At 35.8% G+C, this 21,969-nt stretch overlaps 1 protein-coding gene across 5 annotated transcripts in view; it reads left to right on the forward strand.

The window, feature by feature from the left end:
* LOC137396375 (coiled-coil domain-containing protein 9-like) overlaps positions 1–19,081 on the forward strand; it is a 49,971-nt gene extending 30,890 nt beyond the window's left edge. For 3 of the 5 annotated variants that reach the window (XM_068082627.1, XM_068082629.1, XM_068082628.1), the window contains 8 exons: positions 4,473–4,600; positions 5,001–5,076; positions 6,378–6,776; positions 8,735–8,835; positions 10,452–10,560; positions 13,653–13,986; positions 16,105–16,203; positions 18,523–19,081. In XM_068082627.1, coding sequence (XP_067938728.1) covers positions 4,473–4,600; positions 5,001–5,076; positions 6,378–6,776; positions 8,735–8,835; positions 10,452–10,560; positions 13,653–13,986; positions 16,105–16,203; positions 18,523–18,568 — 1,292 coding nt within the window. In that variant the 3' untranslated portion in view covers positions 18,569–19,081. The remainder of the gene's footprint in view (positions 1–4,472; positions 4,601–5,000; positions 5,077–6,377; positions 6,777–8,734; positions 8,836–10,451; positions 10,561–13,652; positions 13,987–16,104; positions 16,204–18,522) is intronic. The other 2 variants (XM_068082630.1, XM_068082631.1) reach the window with 2 other exon arrangements.
* Positions 19,082–21,969: the final 2,888 nt, after the last annotated feature.

A 21,969-nucleotide genomic window follows, 5' to 3' on the forward strand; every position in this document is an offset into this window, starting at 1 on the left:
TTGTGCTCACTAATAGTTTGTTCAACCAATTAAAAGCGTTTCATCGACGATTTCGGTGTGCATGCATGGCTCAGACAATTCTGTGATGTTAGCCGAATCATTCTGTGTTTTTCATTCATATCGTGGTTTCGGTCAGAATCAACAAAAAAATTGCTACGTGTGGCCGTACCTTTAGTTGGCATCTTTAAACATGTGTAGAGTGCTTTCATTATGTAACGCACAAACTTTGCATGGTTTTCCTTGTTAGCAATATGTTTAAATGCACAAGGTGTTAGTGTGTGTATGTTTGTGTGTATCATGGCAGAATCTGTTTGGGGACATCAATTTACTGGCAGAACTGCGCTCAAATTTGAATGACTAATTTGATTGACATTTAATTGTCAACTTGGTTATGATGACTTCATTTTAGTTTAGAAAGAGTTAAATTCGTAGTAATTTGTGAATAACAGAGGTTACAGGGGTCAAAGGTTATTAGGAAGGGTTGGAGGATCCGTAAATGGAAAGTTGCTGTTAGTTCTACATCTAATTATTCAATCATTGTTTTCTACACATCAAAATTTACATTCAATGCCTTAATACTCTCAAATTAGATACTAGGACAGTCGCCTCATGGTGATTGTGTAAGATGAATGCCAAAAAAGATCAACCATGTTAAAACTATTCTGATTGATAGTTGATCGTGTGACTGACAACTGATAGTTGATCGTGTGACTGACAACTGATGGTTGATCATGTGACTGACAACTGGTGGTTGATCATATGACTGACAACTGATGGTTGATCATGTGACTGACAACTGATGGTTGATCATGTGACTGACAATTGATGATTGATCATGCGACTGACAACTGATGGTTGATCGTGTGACTGACAACTGATGGTTGATCGTATGACTGACAACTGATGGTTGATCATGTGACTGACAACTGATGGTTGATCATGTGACTGACAACTGAGGGTTTCTCATGTGACTGACAACTGATAGCTGATCATGCAACTGATGGCTGATCATGTGACTGACAACTGATGGTTTCTCATGTGACTGACTACTGATGGTTGGTCATGTGACTGGCTACTGATGGTTGGTCATGTGACTGACTACTGATGGTTGGTCATGTGACTGGCTACTGATGGTTGGTCATGTGACTGACTACCGATGGTTGGTCATGTGACTGACTACTGATGGTTGGTCATGTGACTGACTACTGATGGTTGGTCATGTGACTGACTACTGATGGTTGGTCATGTGACTGACTACTGATGGTTGGTCATATGACTGACTACTGATGGTTGGTCATGTGACTGCCAACCGATGGTTGGTCATGTGACTGAATCAAAAGAGCTGGTCATGTGACTGACTCATATATGTCGGTCACCATCATTTCCTAAGCATGTTTTTGTTCATGTAGATATAAAAACGTATTAGTTTTACCTTTTGTATTTACCGTTACCAGCTCTCATATTTTTATGCAACATTCCTATAAATTTACTAGCAAATGAGGTCACTCATCACTCGATTAACCATTAACTATCAATAACCATAATTGGTTATTGATAGTTAATTGAACCTACATATCAAAACCATATCAATATCATAATTTTTCATGCTTGTTCTATTGATAAATGGAGAAAAGTTCCTGAGTATTGATGGGAATGAAGGAGTGCCAATAATTGCTGGTAGAGATCAACTAATCTAGCAACATCTACTGTATGTACATGACTAAATATCAAGCCACCAAGTATAAACATTACAATCTCATAATCATTGGTAACAGGCTTATTGTTGTCTCATATCACTCTTCCTATTATAGGAAGAGTTTATAATAGTTATTATAATAATAGACCTGTGTGTTTTATTGTTTCTTAATACATAGAATGAATTCTCAACCTACCATGGATGTTACTGATTATGAGATTAAAGGTTTATAGTCTCTCTGTTAGTTTAAAACAAAAGTTATTTCACAGCATATTCTCTGAAATATATGTGTATTTCACAGCATATTCTCTGAAATAGATGTGTATTTCACAGCATATCCTCTGAAATAGATGTGTATTTCACAGCATATTCTCTGAAATAGATGTGTATTTCACAGCATATCCTCTGAAATAGATGTGTATTTCACAGCATATTCTCTGAAATAGATGTGTATTTCACAGCATATCCTCTGAAATAGATGTGTATTTCACAGCATATCCATCGGTGTAGTATTTGTCAGTTTCTAATTATCTGTGTTTTAAACTTTTATACTGCATCATGTTTCACTTTGATTATTTTAGAAGCTGTGTGAGAACGTTTGTTATAGCGTTTTCATCCTTTTAAAATGTTTGTCATAAGAGTTGTTCTTCCTTCAAAGAATTATTTTTTAGTGGAATTTCCCATGGAGATGATCATACGCAGTCAATTTCTGGCTAACTTTAGTGTGACCAAAGCAGGTTCCTGCAGTAATGAGTTTTATCTTGTAGTTAATCTATTCCTGTTGTTTGACGTTATTGACTTACAATGTCAATGATACTTTTAGTTGTTTAGTTAATAAGAAATAATTAACACTGCTTCATTTCAATTAAAAATTTTATTAAAATAAAGTAGAACTATAGTAGTAGAATGCCATAGTAGAACTTGCATTATTCAGTGTTTGAAATAAACCAGGTTGTGAGAGATTGCTCTCACAGTTTTTCTATTTAAACGTATTTGCATTTTGAAATTCAAGTTGTTCGAATCTATTTTAACAATGGTAAATTTGGACAAATAAACACTTTTAGAATAGTGTTTATTTGAACAATTAAACACTACTCCAAAAGTGTTTATTGGTTCAAATTTACGCTTCCAAAATTCAGGTGAGACTTTTAAAACTCGATAGTAAAACACAAAATATCTCAATCATGTTCGATATGTGGACCAGAGACTATATTTGGAATGAGGGCATTTGTAGTGCCTAGCAGCAAAGGACCAATCATAGAAGTAGAGAAATATAGTCTAGGTATCAGAATACGTGTGTGACTAACCTGTCTCATCTTTGTATAATTGAGCAATTTAAGCTTTACCACCTGGTTACTTTACGTAAAAATCACATATAAATTATAGACTTATGTTACTTACTTTTTAGCTTTTTTAACTGCGGCATAGTTTGTAATTGCAACATCATGTCTATCGTTTTAGCGATACCAGAGAGTTAATTGGACCGGTTTGATTCTGTTTCTTCTCTTGTCTTTCTCTGTTACCTGTTTGATCTGTTACGAGTCGAGTCGTGATAATATAACCATCGCTAACTTATGAGAAAGTAACTCTTATGGTTGTTAACTTTGTTTTTGTGTGTAGGCTCGATTACTCTTCTGCACATTCTGATGAAGTTTTGTTTAGACGATGCTATGCCTAAAATTATCACTAACACGTTCTAAATGATGTAAATGTTTAATTCGGTGTTTCTAGTTTTGAGATGAGTTTTTGGTTACCTTTTTGGTTCTTTTTGAATACACTATCAATCTTTGGCAGCATTGTCTTGCTTTCACAGCTGCTGACTTTCATAATGGGGAATTTTCCTAAAATGCTTAAAGATATGAGATTCATTTTGTTGAATATTTTGTTACTGTGTTCTGTTCATTCAAACAATATTTTTTATCTTAATATTATAACCTGAATATGATAACATGAATTTGATGACCTAATATCTAATATTATATAACATAATTTCTCATTTTCATTCTTATTTATGTTATATTTATTGTCTTTATTAGTTTTATACGTGTCATTATAGATATAAAAGATTATAGAATATAAGAAGATAGAATATACAATTATGAACTATTCTTCTTGGAATGAAAGTGCATCTTTTATTTTTCTTCAACTTTTTTTCAATGCAAACCTGTATGTTGAACATTCATGACACATATAATAAATTATGGTAACCTTTATGGTATAAAGTTTTCAATTGTTTCTGTGTTGACACAGGATAAGAATTAACATCTCTATTTAAATGCTAAAATGGTTCAAGTACAAATTGCTTAAATGTGGCGATCAAATTGTTGCTTTTCAATAGTGCTAGTATGTCTCACTGAAGGGCTGTTTGAGCTTAGTTTAATTGGATGGTGGCTCTACAGGTTACCTCTATGATAGTTGGAATCTTTTGGTGCTAGTGGGTGTAGTTAGCCGTTTGTAGTGCATTGCATGTTGGGTGTTTATCGTCCCAGTTTCTCTCTCTGTTTTTGCTGACATAGAATGGTTTTCTCATCCAGGTGGTGTCATTTGCTTTTATATTGTTGAGGCATGCATTGTGACAAAACTTCCATTTTGACCTCTAACACTTCTGTGACAACATGTTTATCTTTTATACTGAAACTTGTTTGAATCTGTCTGCTCTTTTTCACTGTAACATAATCCGTAAGTATTGATTGATGTTGTTGTGCGTTAAAAAGTTTTATTCATTCATGTTTTTGTTATGGAATAGCTTTTCACTGAGCAATTTAACAATTGTTAGGTTCAGTAGAATCACCAGCCATGAGAGGGGTTACTAAGGGAGGCTCTTCAAGGGTAAAAAGTATCGGACGAGGTCGGGCTAAAAATCTCAAATCTCATCAAGGAGACTCTGGGGAATCTCATCGTGAGGTAACTCTATGGCAGATTGCCTTAATGCCTTGATATTAGTACTGTATGTCCAGCATATAATTCTGAAGTATACTTGTATTTAGAAATGCTAGTAGGAACTACAATATACATGTATATAGAGATGTTAGTAGGAACTATAATATACAGGTATATAGAGATATTAGTGGTAACTACAGTATACAGGTATATAGAGATGTTAGTAGGAGGTAATTTTATGGCAGATTGCAAACCTCGATGATTAGGTGGTTCTTTGTATTAGCTCAATGCTACTTACCTGTAATTTTAAAATGGATATCATCTAAGTCTTTTGTTCCTATTATAACATTTGCATATCAAATTTGTTTTACGCAGCTCAAGAAAAACATTTACTTTCATAAATATCTGTTTTTCTCTTTTGTAGGTAAAGCGCATGGACTCGGATGTCAAGGTCACAATACACTCAGGAACAGACACTTCGCAAGCCTCCAATTCTTCAGGTGAATTTTCATTTGTATAGAGATCTACCTTCAATTATTGCATGATTTTTGATGTTTGCCATTCATGCACAGGTCGCTATTCATGCACAGGCTGTAGAAAAGCTTATTTTAAAACTTTTCTAATGGTTCATTTGTAATTTACATTAATTTAGTTGTTGTGATTACAAAACTTCCATCTAAAAATTGATTAAATTCTTCCATGACATGGCATGTAAGTGGACGACCTTGTATATAGCCCAAATGTTTAATTAAAGCTCATGGGTTTTTACCTGTTGGCTTGCTTCGTCGATATACTTCTAAGTGTTTGCATAGGATGTGATTTTATATTTTGTTTGTTTTGTCTCTCTATTTTGTCATTGATTTCTTACCCAGGCATCTTATTCCGCCATTGACTTTTTGGCTGCTAATTTTCCATCTGTCAGCACCTGATTCTTGCATTTTATCTGCGTAATAGTTGTCAATTTTGCTTGACATACATTCATCACTCAAGTGCTTCTATCAAATGTCAATCTTTGTCGCCTATCAACTACCTTTATCAATCCACTTTTCTTAACTGTTAGCCATTGCTTTCAGTAATTTCTGGTATTGGATTACTTGTGTGATTGGCTCTTTTCTGTCACCTGCTCATTCTATGGTCTGCTCTCTTTTGTCACCTGCTCACTTGTGTGGTCTGCACTCTTCTGTCACCTGCTCACTTGGGTAGTCTGCTTTCTTCTGTCACCTGCTCACTAGTGTGATCTGCTCTTTTCTGTCACCTGCTCATTCTTTGGTCTGCTCTCTTTTGTCACCTGCTCACTTGTGTGGTCTGCTCTCTTTTGTCACCTGCTCACTTGTGTGGTCTGCTCTCTTCTGTCACCTGCTCACGTGTGTGTTCTGCACTCTTTTGTCACCTGCTCACTTCTGTGGCATTTTATTTTCTGTCATTTGCTCCCTTTGTTCACCTGCTCATTTGTATGGTCTGCTTTTTTGTGGTCTGCTTTTTCGGTCGCATATGTACCTGTATCTACCTTTGTCACCTTTCAATTGTATAATCGACTTGATTCTATCGCCTCTGTACTTGTGGCATCTGTTGTTTTTTTCATGGCATGTCTGTTTGAGTTTGGTTTCTACTAAGCTCTATCTGTACTACTTTTAACCTAGGTACATTCTAGTTATTTGCCATTTGCTATTTCTAACACTTCCTTTTACTTAGCCGCTATTTTGGAGTGGTTAGGCTGTCAATGGGTATATATGGTTAGCCTCGTTGTTAAGAGGGGTATATGCCGAATTGTCAATACGTAAAATTTGTACTAACATTTTAGCCATAACATCACCTCACCCCAATTCTCATCCACCTTCTCCTAACCAAAAATACCAACAGAGTTCTAACAAACCCTCCCAGTCTCCTCACAGTCGGGCCGCAAATCAACGTCCACATCACTATAATGCATCTAGTCATGATGGAGAACAACGTAGAGACACATATAACAGACAGATAAGTAGTGGTAAAAGGGGTGGAGAAAGAAGGGGTGGTGAGGTCAGGGGTGGAGCTAAAGGAGATGGAGAGCGAAAAGATGAGCCCAGACCAAGTGAACGTCGGGCTCAAAGTTCATATGCTGGCAGCAGTGAGGCTCAACCAGGAGGTCGTAGTGATAAAGGGAACAGGAAAAGTGGTGGAGGGATTAACCAGTCGAGCAACAAGAATACTCGTGTGTCTTCAGGTGAATGGTAGTGGTTTCAGGTGAATGGTGGCGGCTTCAGGTGAATGGTGGTGGTTTCAGGTGAATGGTGGTGGTTTCAGGTGAATGGTGGTGGTTTCAGGAGATTGGTGGTGGTTTCAGGTAAATGGTCGCGTTTTCAGACGCGTGATATGAAAGCGATTGCCTGTACAGTCAAACCTTAACATTCACAGAATATTTCAAGCTCGTCGTATGAATGGAATATAACTACTCCAATAATTAGATTCAGTAATATGAGTTAACATGCCTTTTCTTGGTCGTACTGCAAAAATTTAGTGTCAGTTTTAATTATTTCTTTGGACTACCAAATTTCAGTCTTTCAATCATGATTATGAAAGCAAACTGGCATATTGTTGTTGAGCAGACATTTTTATAAAGAGCAATCAACTACATATTTTTATAAGTGGTCTATTAGTGGTGTGCCTGTCATCTGGTCAAATGGCTGGCTGCTCCAGGAACATTCCAGATTTCTTTTTACATGACAGGCGCTAATCTGGCTTACCATGATGATAATAATCTCTTCAAGTTCTGCTTTCACATAAAAATGGAATAGAAATAACAAAAATAATTAGTCCAGTGTATTGCATCATTTCGATGTTCTAAGTTAAAGAGGTAGAAGATAGCTTTTTGTTGGTTACGAAGTATTTTGTGGAATATTTGCATACGGAGAGCTCTACGCATGTTTAATGACAATAAGCCCTGTTTTCTCGATTAGTTTTTAGAACTATGTGTAAACTGTTTGATTTTACATAACTGAGGCATAGAGAGCAAACTGTGAGGTCAGACAAATGCTTTCTATTTTCTGTTGGCTATGGAACATAACTACAATTTGTAGTTCACGCAAAGTTACCTCCCTCTATTTGATATTTGGTAAATCTTTTTTATTTTGCTGTTGAAATGTCTGATTTTATATTAACTAAAAGCACTCAACTGCCCCGTATTCTTTATTTAAAACAATTGCTATATGTAATTTATCAACCAGTTTAACTTCTATTATTGGAATTGTTTGATTATTTTGTTAATATGAAGTTTACCTCAGCTACCGAGTCAAATTGAGAGTTAACAAAAATCTTTGAAAGGTTTTGAGTCTGACATTCCACGAAGAATAGTGGACATCTGTTTATGAATTAGAGTCGTCTTCTTATTTTGTGCTTTTATGACCAATTTATGTCCGCAGTTTAAGGTTATATTAAACATACCGAATGTACTTATGCTGGTAATGGTGAACTCATCTGCAGCGTAGTCAATGGGTATTGTGAATTATTTATCTTTTTGGTTCAATTTTAGATCGTACAAAGGTCAGTTATTTTTAAAAGATTTTCTTTGTATCCTGTAATGAGCTTGTCTCTCTTGTATACTACAAACGCCATGATATTGGGACCTGAGTGGTTTAATGCTACTCATTTTAGTTTAGTGAGCAATCTGAAATAGTTATTATGTCTAGAGTTTCTTAGATTTAAAACTATGGCACGAATTGAAGATGCCAGCAATTTTCAATAATATCTGTCATTAGAATTAGTAAATTTAAATACTCAAGCTAATCGTCAATACAACTGTTTCTTTATTATATTGGGAAAATTTTGTTTTACACGTCAGCTATCATTTATGGTGTCTGGTAAGTGGAAAGATAATGCCGGACTTTGGTTAGCAAATTTAATGTGTTAACTGAGACGTCTGATTTTAATTTATATTCATTTACAGTAAACCAGAGGACATGTGTTTGAAAGTTTGTAGTCTCCAGTTCTTTACTTTTAACATTTTGTGACAGATTCCCAGCAGTATGCATCATTGGTTTTTCCACATTTTCTATATGGATTGCACTCTTTCATACATGTAGATGCATACAAACTCTAGTTTATCATAGAACAACCATAAAGCTGATAATGTATGTATCCAGATCTCATCCCAGTGTTGTAGTAACCTTATGTGTCATTTGACAGGGGTCTCTCCCAAACCTCAACAGCATAATCAATCTAGCCCAAATACCAAGTCTACACAGGCTAAGGCAACCTCAGCTAAACATACAGGAAAAGTTGAACAGGTAAGCTTAGTGTTGTTACTGTATTTGTAAGGTAGTTTATTAATAATATGTCATGATGGTGCTGCTCCTCATTGAGGGTTTGCAATACATGTTATGCATACCAGACCTGCGATGTACATCGAACCAGTCATGTACACCGGACTTGCAACATACACCATATGTGTCACATAAACCAGACCTGTCACATAAACCGAACCTGTCACATAAACCAGACCTACATAGACCAGACCTGCCACATAAACCAGAAAACCAGACATGCCACATAAACCAGACCTGCCACATAAACCAGACCTGCCTCATAAACCAGGCCTGCCACATAAACCAGACCTGCCACATAAACCAGACTTCCCACACTTACATTAAATATGCGCGGCTTCACTAGCCGGCATGCTGCACATACAGGAGACTTGCCATGTTTACGTCTATTCATACCAGACTTAACCAAGCTTATGCCAATCCTACAATATTTTGATCAGACCTACCCATTTAGACCTGACCAACCACACTTGGACCAGACCTACCATATTTAGACCACATGTACCTTACAATCCCTCAAAAATCGAGTATACTATCTACTTAGCTGATTGCAAAAAGTGGCTGTGCGTGCTTTTAAGAGCAGTTTTACATAAACAATGGCTGCGTGATCTTGGCTGGACATGTCGGAGTCTAGCGGCAAGGGAGCCTTGACGATTGGCGGAGCGACATGCTCAGTTGCAGAGAGCAATTTGTGTTTGTATGCCATTCCTGTCACCATCAGAGGCCTTTTGAGAATTGAACACCTGACCTGTTGTTTACAATCACTAGACTACTAGGTGTCTGTTTAATTATCAAGATGCTAAATGAAAGTTTTAAATTATCGAGTATATCATAATCGTAGTCTAAGTAGCCACACTTATCAATAAAAGTTAGTACAGATGTAGATGTTGACAACTCATTGACGTTAGTTTTGAAGTTTCTACAAGCCCATATTGTTCACTCTAAAAGTGCGCAGTTTTGTTTTATGATCTGCTATTGCAAAGTTGGGAAGCTTTATAGTTGATGGTTTCAATCATATTTAGCTATTTAACCTTGACCTAGCTTAGGGTCATGTCAACTCTGAGGAAAAAAACTTAGTAACCTTGTAATTATTTCTTGACAAACAATTGTTTTGGAATTGCTTGCTGGCCATTTGAGACATCGGCTTAGGTCATATCTATCAGGAGTTGAAAATATATTAACTGTCTATAAACCAACTAAATACAAAAGTTTTAGTTGGTTTTTAACAGGCCTAGGCTGGTGTATTTCTCTGTTAATTTGTGAGAAAACACATATTTTTCCTTTTATCTCAGATATGTCCTGTTTTGTTATGCTAGTGAATTATTTTCATTGGTTTGATTGCTTTTTTCTGTACTGTGAAGCCATCTTAGCTGTATCTTAGCTGTACCGGCCTAAATCACTCACAAGCGATTAGACACCACTACTTTGACAGGAAGTTGTTATGAACGTATTCTTCAAGAAATGGCACTTAGTTATTTAAATGTTAGTTTGAATTGTTAGATGCGTCAAGGTCAAGGAGTATGGCATGGTATGAAAAAACAAGCTATTTGTCATCTTCATGCCATATATGGTATTATCAGGTTGATTGGAAAACCAAGGATGACAGTGAGGAACAGGAGGTAATCATAACAGATGAAGATGACGAGGATGGCTGGGTGGATATAGACACTGATGAAGACTTTACTGAGGGTAGGTCCATTACTCCTGCTTATCTATTTGCGTTCCTATTGAGGTTTCTAAGTCTATTGGATATTTTACAGGTCTATGTCCTTATTGGTTCAATAGACGCCCCTGCAACATAAATCATCCCTTCCTAGAGCAATCACGTTATAGGGCTCTTACATTGCATGAAGCATAAAATGAAGGTTAATTGTCTAATTCATTCCAAGATCTTCCCAAACTTACCTCTTTGACACTTCAAAAGGAAAAACCAAATTTAACTTCTTAATTTAGTGCATGTAAATTAACTGGGGTTTTATTGGTTCGTGTCGACAACTTTTCTCTTTTTTTTATCATTTTCATTTGTTTCAGGGTCTTTGATTACGGCAGTTTTATGTTTAAAGTAGGGGAAGTGTATGTCTTCGATGTCAATTATTTTTCTCCACAGCCAGGTTAATGCTGCAAAAAAAAAGAAAAAATATTATATGTCTAACATAAAAGGAAACATGTCTTTACTAATAAGAGTGCTGTCTGTCCATTCATATGTTTGAAACCAGGTTTAGAGATTGGGAAAATAGTTTCGCTTTTGACGAGACTCGTGACTTCCAGTTTGGTTGACCGACTCTGTAACACCGGCGTCGATTGATCACTTTGTTGTATTACAGAATAATTGTGCAACTGCTTATTCTCTGTGCTTTATCGTCACGCCTGACGATCTCTCATGGCATACTAGACTGCCTGGGTATGAGCAATGATATACAGCCCCCCAAGGATAGCCGACGGCTCTCATATGGGCAGGTTTAATGATGGAGCTCTATTGGGATAAACCCGAACACGGCACCCGAACAAACAAATATGCTGAATAAAGCCCCTTGTAAATTTACAAATATTATGAACTATAGTGGTTATTTTACTTATCTGGTGAATTCACTTTGTTGTCAAATAAATATAGTATCCCAATATTGTCACCATTATGATCAGTCAGTTGCCATTCGCAAGCATTCGTGATATTAATAGTCGCTATCGTAAAATAGCTCAAATTCGGTTTTGTATTTAGATTTTGAGTATGAAAACTACACTGCACAGCTTTGCCTGCTGTCCCATCTTATTGGCCAGGTAAAACAATGCGAAAACGATGAAAGACTTTGGCATTTTATATTAGGGGTGGCAAGATATTAATCAAAAACTAGGAAAAAAAGCCGTTGTTCGGGTAAATTATATTCAACTTTAAGCATATACTACAACCTTTACAAATTTTAAAATTACTAAAAGTAGGTAATGTGAAATGTCTTATTTTGTATGGATGTATTATTTTGGTTAGGTATCACCCCTTTATTGTAGAAATTCAAGGTTTGCTATTGTGAACCGTGGGTCTACTGACTGAATGAGCTAATGAAACGATAACAGCGAGTCGTGTTTTTCAAAACCTAACAAGGCAATGCGATCGCCCCGCGAGAGCTGTGTTAGCTCCGAAACCCAGGCTAGCATAATCCTAACAGAGCTCCATCATTAAACCCCGCCCATATGACAGCCGTCGGCTATCCTTGGGGGGCTGTATATCATTGGTATGAGCATATATAATAGAGATGTCCCTGCACAATGCTTTAAATACTGTCTCTGGCACTCTAGTTATTCAAATTATATTGGAGAACTTGCATTAGCACTTACATTGTATGGAACTTCTTACGTAATAGGATGCACAAGTTTTACATAAATTCTTTTCGTCATGTGGAATTTCCGTTATAGGAGGTCACGTTATAGAAGCGTCTACTGTATGTCTAAATTTTATGATAGGTAGTAGTAGTAACTAGGCTTTTGTATGCTTTCAGTGTTTTCTAGTGGACCAAAGGAAAGGCATAGGGTATAGCTCTCTGGTTTGGCGGTCAACCATCCACTCACATTCAGTAAACGCTAGCTTTGGTTTTCTGTTCTCTGGCTCTCTGCGTTCATCGTTATCTCTATGTCCAGAGCTTTGCTGTTTCTACGTTATTCATACTGTCCGTATTATTCATACTATGATAATCTTTAATGACTGCCTTGTTATTCAATGAGTTCAAACGATTTTTCTGTTAGTATTTAGTATACAGTAGATGCTCCTATAATGTATACAAATATATCCCTGTATTCCTATAAATCTCATGCAATATCAAGAATTTATGTAAATATTTTGCTTAGAAAAAAATTCCATATACCGGTAACACATCTCGTGGTTAACCTTGAAAATATTGCTTTCCCTTTTGTAACTTTTAAGATAGAAAACGGCGTATAGCATTATATATGTTATATATACTAGTACCTTGACAGTTTATTTTGCTGTGAGAAATCGTCAAAGATAAAGTAAAGAATCGTCAAATCGTGTCGATAAAGAGCAGATAACAGGTAAAGTAGCTGCACAATTAGTGTGTGTTAGAAAGTCGGTCTACCGATCTGAATGTCACGAGTTGGACTATCGTCAAAAGCTCTCTTTTATCATATCCTTGACCCTTTTCGATGGATAGGCGGACAGACAGATAGACATCGCTTTTATGGTTAAGTTATATTTTTGTTTTACTTTATTTTAGACATATAAAACATTTTTAGTGTTTTCATTTTTGAAAAGTGGACCTTGCTTATAAAATAATAAAAAGTCAAGTTATATTGGCATTCAAAGTGTGTGTTCTTTTTACCTCATTGTAAAATTACTGTAATCATGAACCCTAGACCACGTGAAAGAGGGAAGAAAAAGGATAAAGGTTGTCGACACAAACCAATAATACTACAGTTACGGTAGAGTTTTTAAACTAAAATGGTAAGACTGGTATTTTTACTTGTTGAAGGAGCATAGTGGTAGGTTTGGAAAGATCTTGGAACGGATTTACATGTATTTTACTGTGCATAGAACGTAAAATCCCTATATTGTGAGCGTACCTGGAATGGATTGTTTACGTTGTAGGAGCGTTTACTGTATTGGACACTTGAGTAAAAACTCCGTATGCTGATTTTTATTTATTCACTTAGTAACTGAAATTGGAATTTTACTGCTCCATATATATGTTTTACACCCGAATATTTTGCAAATTTTTTGGTGCTTTCTTGGGATCTGATAAACTGTATGTTTACGCTCCACACTCCTTGTAATGTAGAAGAGGAGGAGGAGGAAACTCCCCGGCCTTCTAAAGAGCCGACGCCTGCCAGAAGCAATCTCTCTAAAGAAAGTACTCCAGTACCTCATAGCACATCACAAAACCCTGCATCCATTGCCACACCACCCGCTGCAAACGCAAATGCGCCAGTCACAGATACCGTGACACCCATGACACCTGAAAAAGGTGTCAGCGCAGCAGTGTCAGATTTAGCGTTACCTGCCACCACAGGTACTACTGAGGATGGAAAAGCGACGGATACCCTTACAACAACAGGATGTGCTAAAGAAGAGACGAAGGCACCTGTTAAAGCTAAATTACACATTGATATAAGGTAATATATAATCTTAAATTAGCTTGTCACTTTAGTATGGCCTCTAATCTCTCTAGTCGGACATTGGGATGTGCACCCACCTTGCTGCCAGTATTGGAAGCTTCAATGCAGCATAGTAACATTTTGACAGCTTTTCAGGCTCAGTACTCATGTCTCTCGGGTGTTCATGAAAAAGCATTGCTGATTGAATGCGGCGGGTGAACAATTGTTTACACCTATTAATATCCTTAAATTTGAAGTTGTCCTCTCTAACTATATGTGATACGCATGTAATTCTTCAATTAAAGAATTCTTTGCAGACAAATTTTATAAAAACATTCTGAGCATTCACTGAACACATCTATCATATAGTAAGCGTACACCCATGATCAATTTATAATTATTTTAACTTTGAGCCGCTTTTAACTCATTCGCAACAGTAAACTTTCGCACTAATGGTAAACATGCATTCAGTTTATTGGCCATAAAATCTGCTGTAATTAAGCTGGAATGAAATTTTTTTTGAAAAATAACTGAGAGGTTTCTGCTTCGCGAGTAAACTCACTTTTTATCGCTGTTAGACTATTAACATGAGTTATCTTTGCCTATGAAATTCACCCATTCCAAGAATAGTCGTTTTTAAGTTATAAACTATAATTTTTTTATTGATTAAAAAGATAAAATAAGAAAATTGAAAAACCAATATTTTGTCTCAATAGCATCTTCTGCAATATAATCAAAAGTATGTTAACATTAACCTAAACCGTAAAACATCATCGTTGTTAGGCAACTGACAGGAGTTATCCTGTCTTTGAACTTTATTCATTACAAATATTGCTATTTTTAAGTTTCAAACGAAGGTTTTTGGTTGGTTAGATAGAATAAACCCTGGCTAATAAAAAAAACTTTGTTTCAATAATATCTGCTGCAATAGTTATAATCACAAGTACTAAACCTCGGTAGACATTAACCTAAACTGTAAAACATACAGCAAAAGGTGTAGTTTAAAAGTGTCTTTAGCTCATCATATCACTACTAAATGAAGCACTTCAATAAGTACTAATTCGCTGCAAGACTTGAAACTTACCAATTGAGAACGAAAAAGTTTTTATCACTCCTGAGACCATTTGTACATTACATCACAACCATCGCGAGTATACTAACACATTTTAGTTGTTGCTAGGCAACCAAAGTATGTTATCCTGCCTTTGAATTTTACCCATTCCAAGTATTGTTATTTCTAAGTTACGAAAGAAAGTTTTTGACTAGTTGGGTAAAATAAATTCTGGCTAATCAGATGAAAAACAAAAAATTGTTTCAATAATATCTGCAATAGTTGTAATCAAAAGTGCTAAACCTAGGTAGACATCAACCTAAACCGTAAAACATCATGGCGACTTCAAACTGGGTTGATTGTGATGAATTTTCAGTTGACTCTGGAGCTGAATATGCAGAGTCAGAAGAGGTAAGATAGTGAAGGACTGCGTAAATCAAATTCAATTAAGTTTTTTTTAAATGTTTTTAAATCATTAATAACATTTAATTCCGCTGCTTTGAATTGTTATGTTCTAATAAAAATGTAAGTTTTAGGGAGTGAGTCTCAGGTATCTGGGGTAACTCCATGGAAATTAGTGGGTTGCGAATGAGTTAATATTGCACTGAGAGTTATGTACTCATCCCCAAGAAAGACTAGCTAGGCCTGTTATCACATACCACACCGAAACTACTGCCAAAATCATATGTGTAACCCATATAAGTAGTCCATAAACATAGGAAATATCAAAGCACCAGTTTTGTTAACTTGAGTTGTCGGTTCAAGTCTGCAGTGGCTCATTCAGCAGAATAGTTAGACACACCATTTAGATAATAAATATTTAGATAGTTTTAAGCCTGTGTTAATACGCAAATCATGTGGTTTCACACATTAGTTGTCAATGCTACCTGCAGTGATCTTTCGTATCAGAACTTTTTGACTGTAATGTCTGTTCTAGTATTGTTACTCTGTATGTGTGGGAGAAAAAGGGGCTGGGAGAGGGAGACTGCAAGTTGGGTGTGAACAGGGGAAGGGCGGAAAAAAGGGGTGTTGGATTTATAAATATTTCATCGGAGGCTAGACAATTACTATTTATATTGGTAAAGGGACCCGGTTGATGAAGAGGAGGAAGTAGCCGATTTTCTCAAAACACCGGAGGGTGGACCACAAAAAATAGATTGGGCTGCCGAGATGGAAGCAGAAAGGTTTGTCTTTAGTTTATTTTCCTAGACAGACTTGCTCGTAACATCCCAGAATGTTTTTGAGTTTCCTTAGACTTGTTTATGTTCCTTAGACTTGTTTAGTTTCCTTAGACTTGTCTTTGTTTATGTTAAGGTTAGTTCACACTATATCGCCATATGTCGGTGTGATACCGTGCAATACTGTGGTGATAGTCGATAATAACCATGTTCACACTATCACAAACCCATCCGTGTTTACATCAGGAAATACTCTGTGACGTTGTGTTCTCATTTTTCTTTTTAAATTTTCGTGAAAAAACCTCTTTGTTTTCGCATGTTGGAATCAAATACTAGTCCCGCAGCAACGGTCATGAACGGAAATAAATAAATCACGCTATCGACGACCACGAATTACTATCGCCAAAATGGTTCACATTTGAAAGGCCGTCCGTCGATGTTCGGCGATATATCGGGAAAGTTTGACAGCTGCAATTGCAGAGTTTTTATTGATGTTATCAACTTGGACATGTTATCATGCTATTAACTTAGACACATTAACATGTTATTAGCTTGGACATGTTATTAAGTTGGACATGTTAGCATGTTATTAACTTGGACATGTTATTGAGTTGGACATGTTAACATGTTATTAACTTGGACATGTTATTAAGTTGAACATGTTAACATGTTATAAAGTTGTAAATTTCAATGAATGTTAGAGTTGAGTATAGTCATACTTCAACATACAAGCTTAGTGCGTTCTGGGATTTAGGTCGTATGTCAATGAAATACAGTGAAACTCGGATAACTCGAACTTCAAGGGACCGAGTAAAAGTGTTCGAATTATCAGAGCGTTCAAGTTATCAGAGCACTGTCACAAGTCCATGTATTTACTTATTTATTAGTAGATACATGTACATATACAATCTATAATATAAATCAAAAGCACAAATGGCTTGTTTCAAATTAAATGCTTCTAATGTAAAGTTTAAAACGTTTTTACCAAAAAGTATAGAGATTTTTCTATCACTTGAGATTGGTTCGTTGTTTGAGGTGATGTTATTGTCAGGACGTCTTTTTAGATTGACATTGGCAAAACTTGATCGTTGTTGAAATGCTCAAAAGAAAAGCCATCTTTTTCTTTTGAGCGTTTTACCTACGATTAATTTTGCCAATTTTTCTTGAAGTTTATGCAAAGATTACCTCACTTTACCTCGCTTCCAAAGGGCGATCGCTAAGCGGATGTTTGGTATAAATCAAATTTCACCAAACCTTTAGAAAAGTCGTTGACAAAAATATTTTGCCGATGGTGGTAATAACGACGCTTATGAATTACGAAAAGTTGAGGCTTACCACTATGGCTTGGAATAAAGTGATTTTCTAAAGCGATAGCAACCGTTTCCGTAGCCGTTGGGCAAAAAACAGTTCGAATCAACAGTGTTGAGTTCGAGTTATATAGAGCCATTTATCATTGCGTGGGAGTGGACCAAGCAAATCCATTCGAGTTAACCATGTGTTCGAGCTATCCGTGGGCGAGTTATCCACGTTTCACTGTATTTCCTATATAAGTTAATTAAGTACGAGTTAGTTCATTTCCATACTATGAACAACCACCTTAAAACAGGATATTATGATAGAAAAACGTGTTTATAATTGTTATCATTCAGTACCAAGGCTCACAAAGTAAAACAAATACCTATTTAGTGGTTATGATCTGTTATAAAATATAACATAATGTACAGTACTGTATGAAGTTCTTACCTTCGTGACAGACGTAGTGGCTAACGCTGGTACGAGAGAGACTTGACAGCAATGTGTGTGGTACATTAAATTTTTTGTGACGCTTAGTATCGAAACATAAACTTTTAAATTCACCTTATATATAATTCACCTTTCTGAATTAAGTTGGACGCTAGTTTGACTCGTACACACTACATAGCAGTATGCCGGTGTTAATCCCACAATACTTTGGTGATCATCTGTGATAACAATGTTCACACTATCACAAACCCATCTGCGTATACATTCGTGAATAGTCCGCCACATAGCGTTCTCATTGTACGAAAAATACAGGTCACGCAATCTACAACCAATCACCATCGCCGAAACGGTACACATTGCGCAGACGGTCGTGGATACACTGCGAAATATCGATAAAGATTGACAGCTGCAATTTTTCCCAACGTATCTGCGTTGTCTTGATGATGCAATCGATCTACAGTAAACAAGGTTAATGAATAATTGCGGAGAGGACAACTCCGCCACACTGCAATACAGTGCGTACCAGCCCTAAGTTTGAGACTGGAAGTTTCACAGATGTAATATGTAGAATGTATTTTGTAGCCCAGCATCCACTCCAAATCCTGGTCAAGATAAAGTCGCTCCCTAACGCTTCACCATTGACTTTCCTTAGTCATGGACTATGAGAGAATTCAGATGAGTCATTTATGTGTAGAGCCTATTATTTCTTTTATTTATTACTGTTTATACAAACAAATGATATGTTTTACAATTTCCTATAATTTTACATGAAATGAAATAATTTTACATGAAATGAAATTAGCATTTGTATATTCATTACTTATATAGTTTTTAGCTGTTTTTAATCTTGATAGTCTGTTCTGAAAAGGATGTTGCTAATTATGCTAGTTAATGAATAAAGTTGAACAAACCTCATTTGGTAATAATATTGCATATATAATATATGTATATTATATAATTTATGTATTATATAATATATGCAATAATATGTATGTTATATATTATATATATGTTATATAATATGTGCAATATATTATATGATATATATTATTTAAATATTATATAATATATGTTATGCAGTATATAATACACGTATATTGTTTTGGTATATGTAGATTTCCTGTATTTGATTACAGGGCCGAGAAAACCAAAAAACTTTGAATTTGATAATAAAATTTTAAAACTAACCAATCATTGCATAAAGTCCCGATTCTCTACAGGTGATTCATACAGCAAAAAGGGCAATAATGGCAATAATTGTATCAACAAGTAAAAAAACTATCGAATCACAGTAATGCATGAAACTTACATATGGGGATGTATTATGGTACTGGCAGTTAATGAGATCAGTGAACTAGTAAAATATCCAGGGAGTTCTTTAAAGTTAGTTTATAATGCCACTTTGTTCCTCATGCTACTTTCACTTCAATCTCAGCTTCTTGCAACATATGACAGCATTCTTCAATTATAAAGCTTTCTTAAATACAATATCTCATGATAAAGCTTTAGGTAACTCCTAATATATTAGAAGTAAGAGCGGACAACTTCTAGTACATATAATATTATTTTTAGTACTGCAATAAGCTTTTAGGCTTAAAGGCAGTTAGGCCTGACTGCCTTTAAGCAGTGAGGCTTAAAAGCAGTTACGGATCATAAGATAATAGTAAATGGTGGCCAACCAGTAGACACCTGAAGCTAAATCTCCTAAACTGAGCCGTACTTCCTCTCTTCCACAACCTAGTTCCGCTCTAAATTGCTTTTTTTTGCCAAGTTGTTTGATGTATTCCTGAAGATATTGATATGAAGTTGTGTACTGTTTGTGACACAGTTTCATTTGCAGTGTAATCGTACATTGAAACATGCTACAAGTGAAGTGAAATAAACAATAGTGGAAAAGTAATAAAGTATGTCATGCGGATGTCTTTTGTGAAATAAGGTTCTCTGGCAAAATCTTGCTTACAAAAATCCAATTAGTTTATGCAAGAATATTCTTGAACACTCATGGAATATTATATGTTTATGATTTTTCCAATTAAATTTCCAGAATATTTGGACTATTGTGTGATCAAAAAATCCTTACAGTTGTCGGTCTAATAAACCATCAAAGATGTCATATGAATTTGGCTCATGGCAGATGTCACTTGACTAGCAACTACAGTAGGACCTCTCCGATATCTCCTGCAAAAGGGAAACTAAACAACTTTAGATATATTATAAGGTATCCTAGTACATATCATATATACTTTAGGTATATATATATTAGTATAGGAGATACGTGTAAATAATTGTAAAGGAAAACTGGCTGAAGTTATCCTCATAATGTTCGTAAGTTGCTGTTTAAAGTGAGCATTGTGGAAGGCATGATAAGACAATTCTAAGCTAAAAAAGTTGAACTAGCACACATGGCGTTGGTCTGTTGTGTCATGTGAGTCACTACATCTGAGTCACTACATCTGAGAGGCCAAATGTTATTACAGGATTTCATCACTTCATTAGTTAGCATATATCCTTTGGAATTGTCTTCCTACAACATAAATAGCGAGTCACAACTGAACACCGGGGAAAAATGCGATGTTAGTTTAATTTGTGAGAAGACGGCTTTTTACTCAGAAAGTTTAATGATAATATGTGAGCAACAGTTGATTGGCCAATGAAGCTATTATTTTATGAGTTGTTCAGAACAAACTACTTGCTGGCAGTAGTTACACTGTAGGTCTACCTCTCTTGTGAAGTGGCTGTGTTGGCTTATGCGTATTTTCATTGTTACCAAACCCAGTAGATGCGCCTACAATGTAAATGATATGTTTCGAGAACATTTACATTATAGGGATTTCATGCTATACGGACAGTAAAATACATTTAAATTGCCTAAGCAGTTTTAAGATTATCCCAAACTCATCCCTTTGGTCCTTTAGGTATACTAAACTAAATAAATTTTAAATTTAATGACTGTACAGTAACTGTGTTATTATTGGTTTGTATTCACAACTTTTCTTTTCTCTTTTACGTGGTTTAGAGTCCGTGGTTACAGGGATTTTAAGTTAAATTACATGTCAATGTAAATCCATTTTTTCTAGACAGCAAGGTCTATTCTGCGACGAAAAAATAATAAAAATAGTTTGTCTAAAATAAAGTAAAACATAAATGTATCTTCATTATAATAAAAGAGGTGTCTGTCTGTCCGTCCACCTGTCCGTTGCCATGGTTAGGATAATAGATAGTTTTCAATGAGACTCCAACTGATGACATACAGCTCTGCACCAATCTACCAGTCTTTAGGTATTTCTGAATAATTGTGTGTGTACTTATTCTCTTAACTTTACACTTATACCTGATGATCTCTCACGACATTCTAGACTGCCAGGGTACTAGTATATATAATAGAGACACCCCTATACGTCGCTTGCTCCCCTAATGCGCCAAGAAAAAAACAATATTTTAAGGCTAACTATGCTAGCCTCAAAATATGACAGCTTTATTCTGCAAAATTTAGCTGTTTTGTTGCATTAAAATGTGTGTTGTAGTAGCCATTATAAACATGGCGACTTGTATTTGAGTTGAAAATGTCTGCAAGTATTTTCTCACTGGAGCAGCTTCTTTGTAATTATGATATTTTACAAGTACTATCAATACTAGTGCACTGGTAGTCTAGTGTGCTGTGAGAGGTCGTTATGTGTAATAGCTATGTACACAGTTATTCTTAGATGTGGAAGGTAGTTGAGTGGTACTGGTGGTAGCGTGTCTGTTTGGTGATCTGAGTATTCAGGTTTGATTCCCGTGTGGTGCAACCTTTTGTCCCATCACTCTTAATATGTCTTCAGACAGACATGGCTCTTGTTATATAGACTACTGTCAGTAGTACGCTTGCCATTCCTGTGCATTATGAGAGGTCATTATGAGTAATCAGTACGTGAGTAACCATCCCATGATGAGGCAAACTGGTCGAATGGTGTTGTGGTAGTACACTTGCCTTTGAAGCGGATATCCCGGGTTTGATTCTCATGCTAGACAATCTTTTTTCCTAAAGCT

This window comes from Watersipora subatra, chromosome 5, assembly GCF_963576615.1.
Source record: "Watersipora subatra chromosome 5, tzWatSuba1.1, whole genome shotgun sequence".
In the NCBI taxonomy this organism is placed as follows: Eukaryota; Metazoa; Bryozoa; class Gymnolaemata; order Cheilostomatida; family Watersiporidae; genus Watersipora; species Watersipora subatra.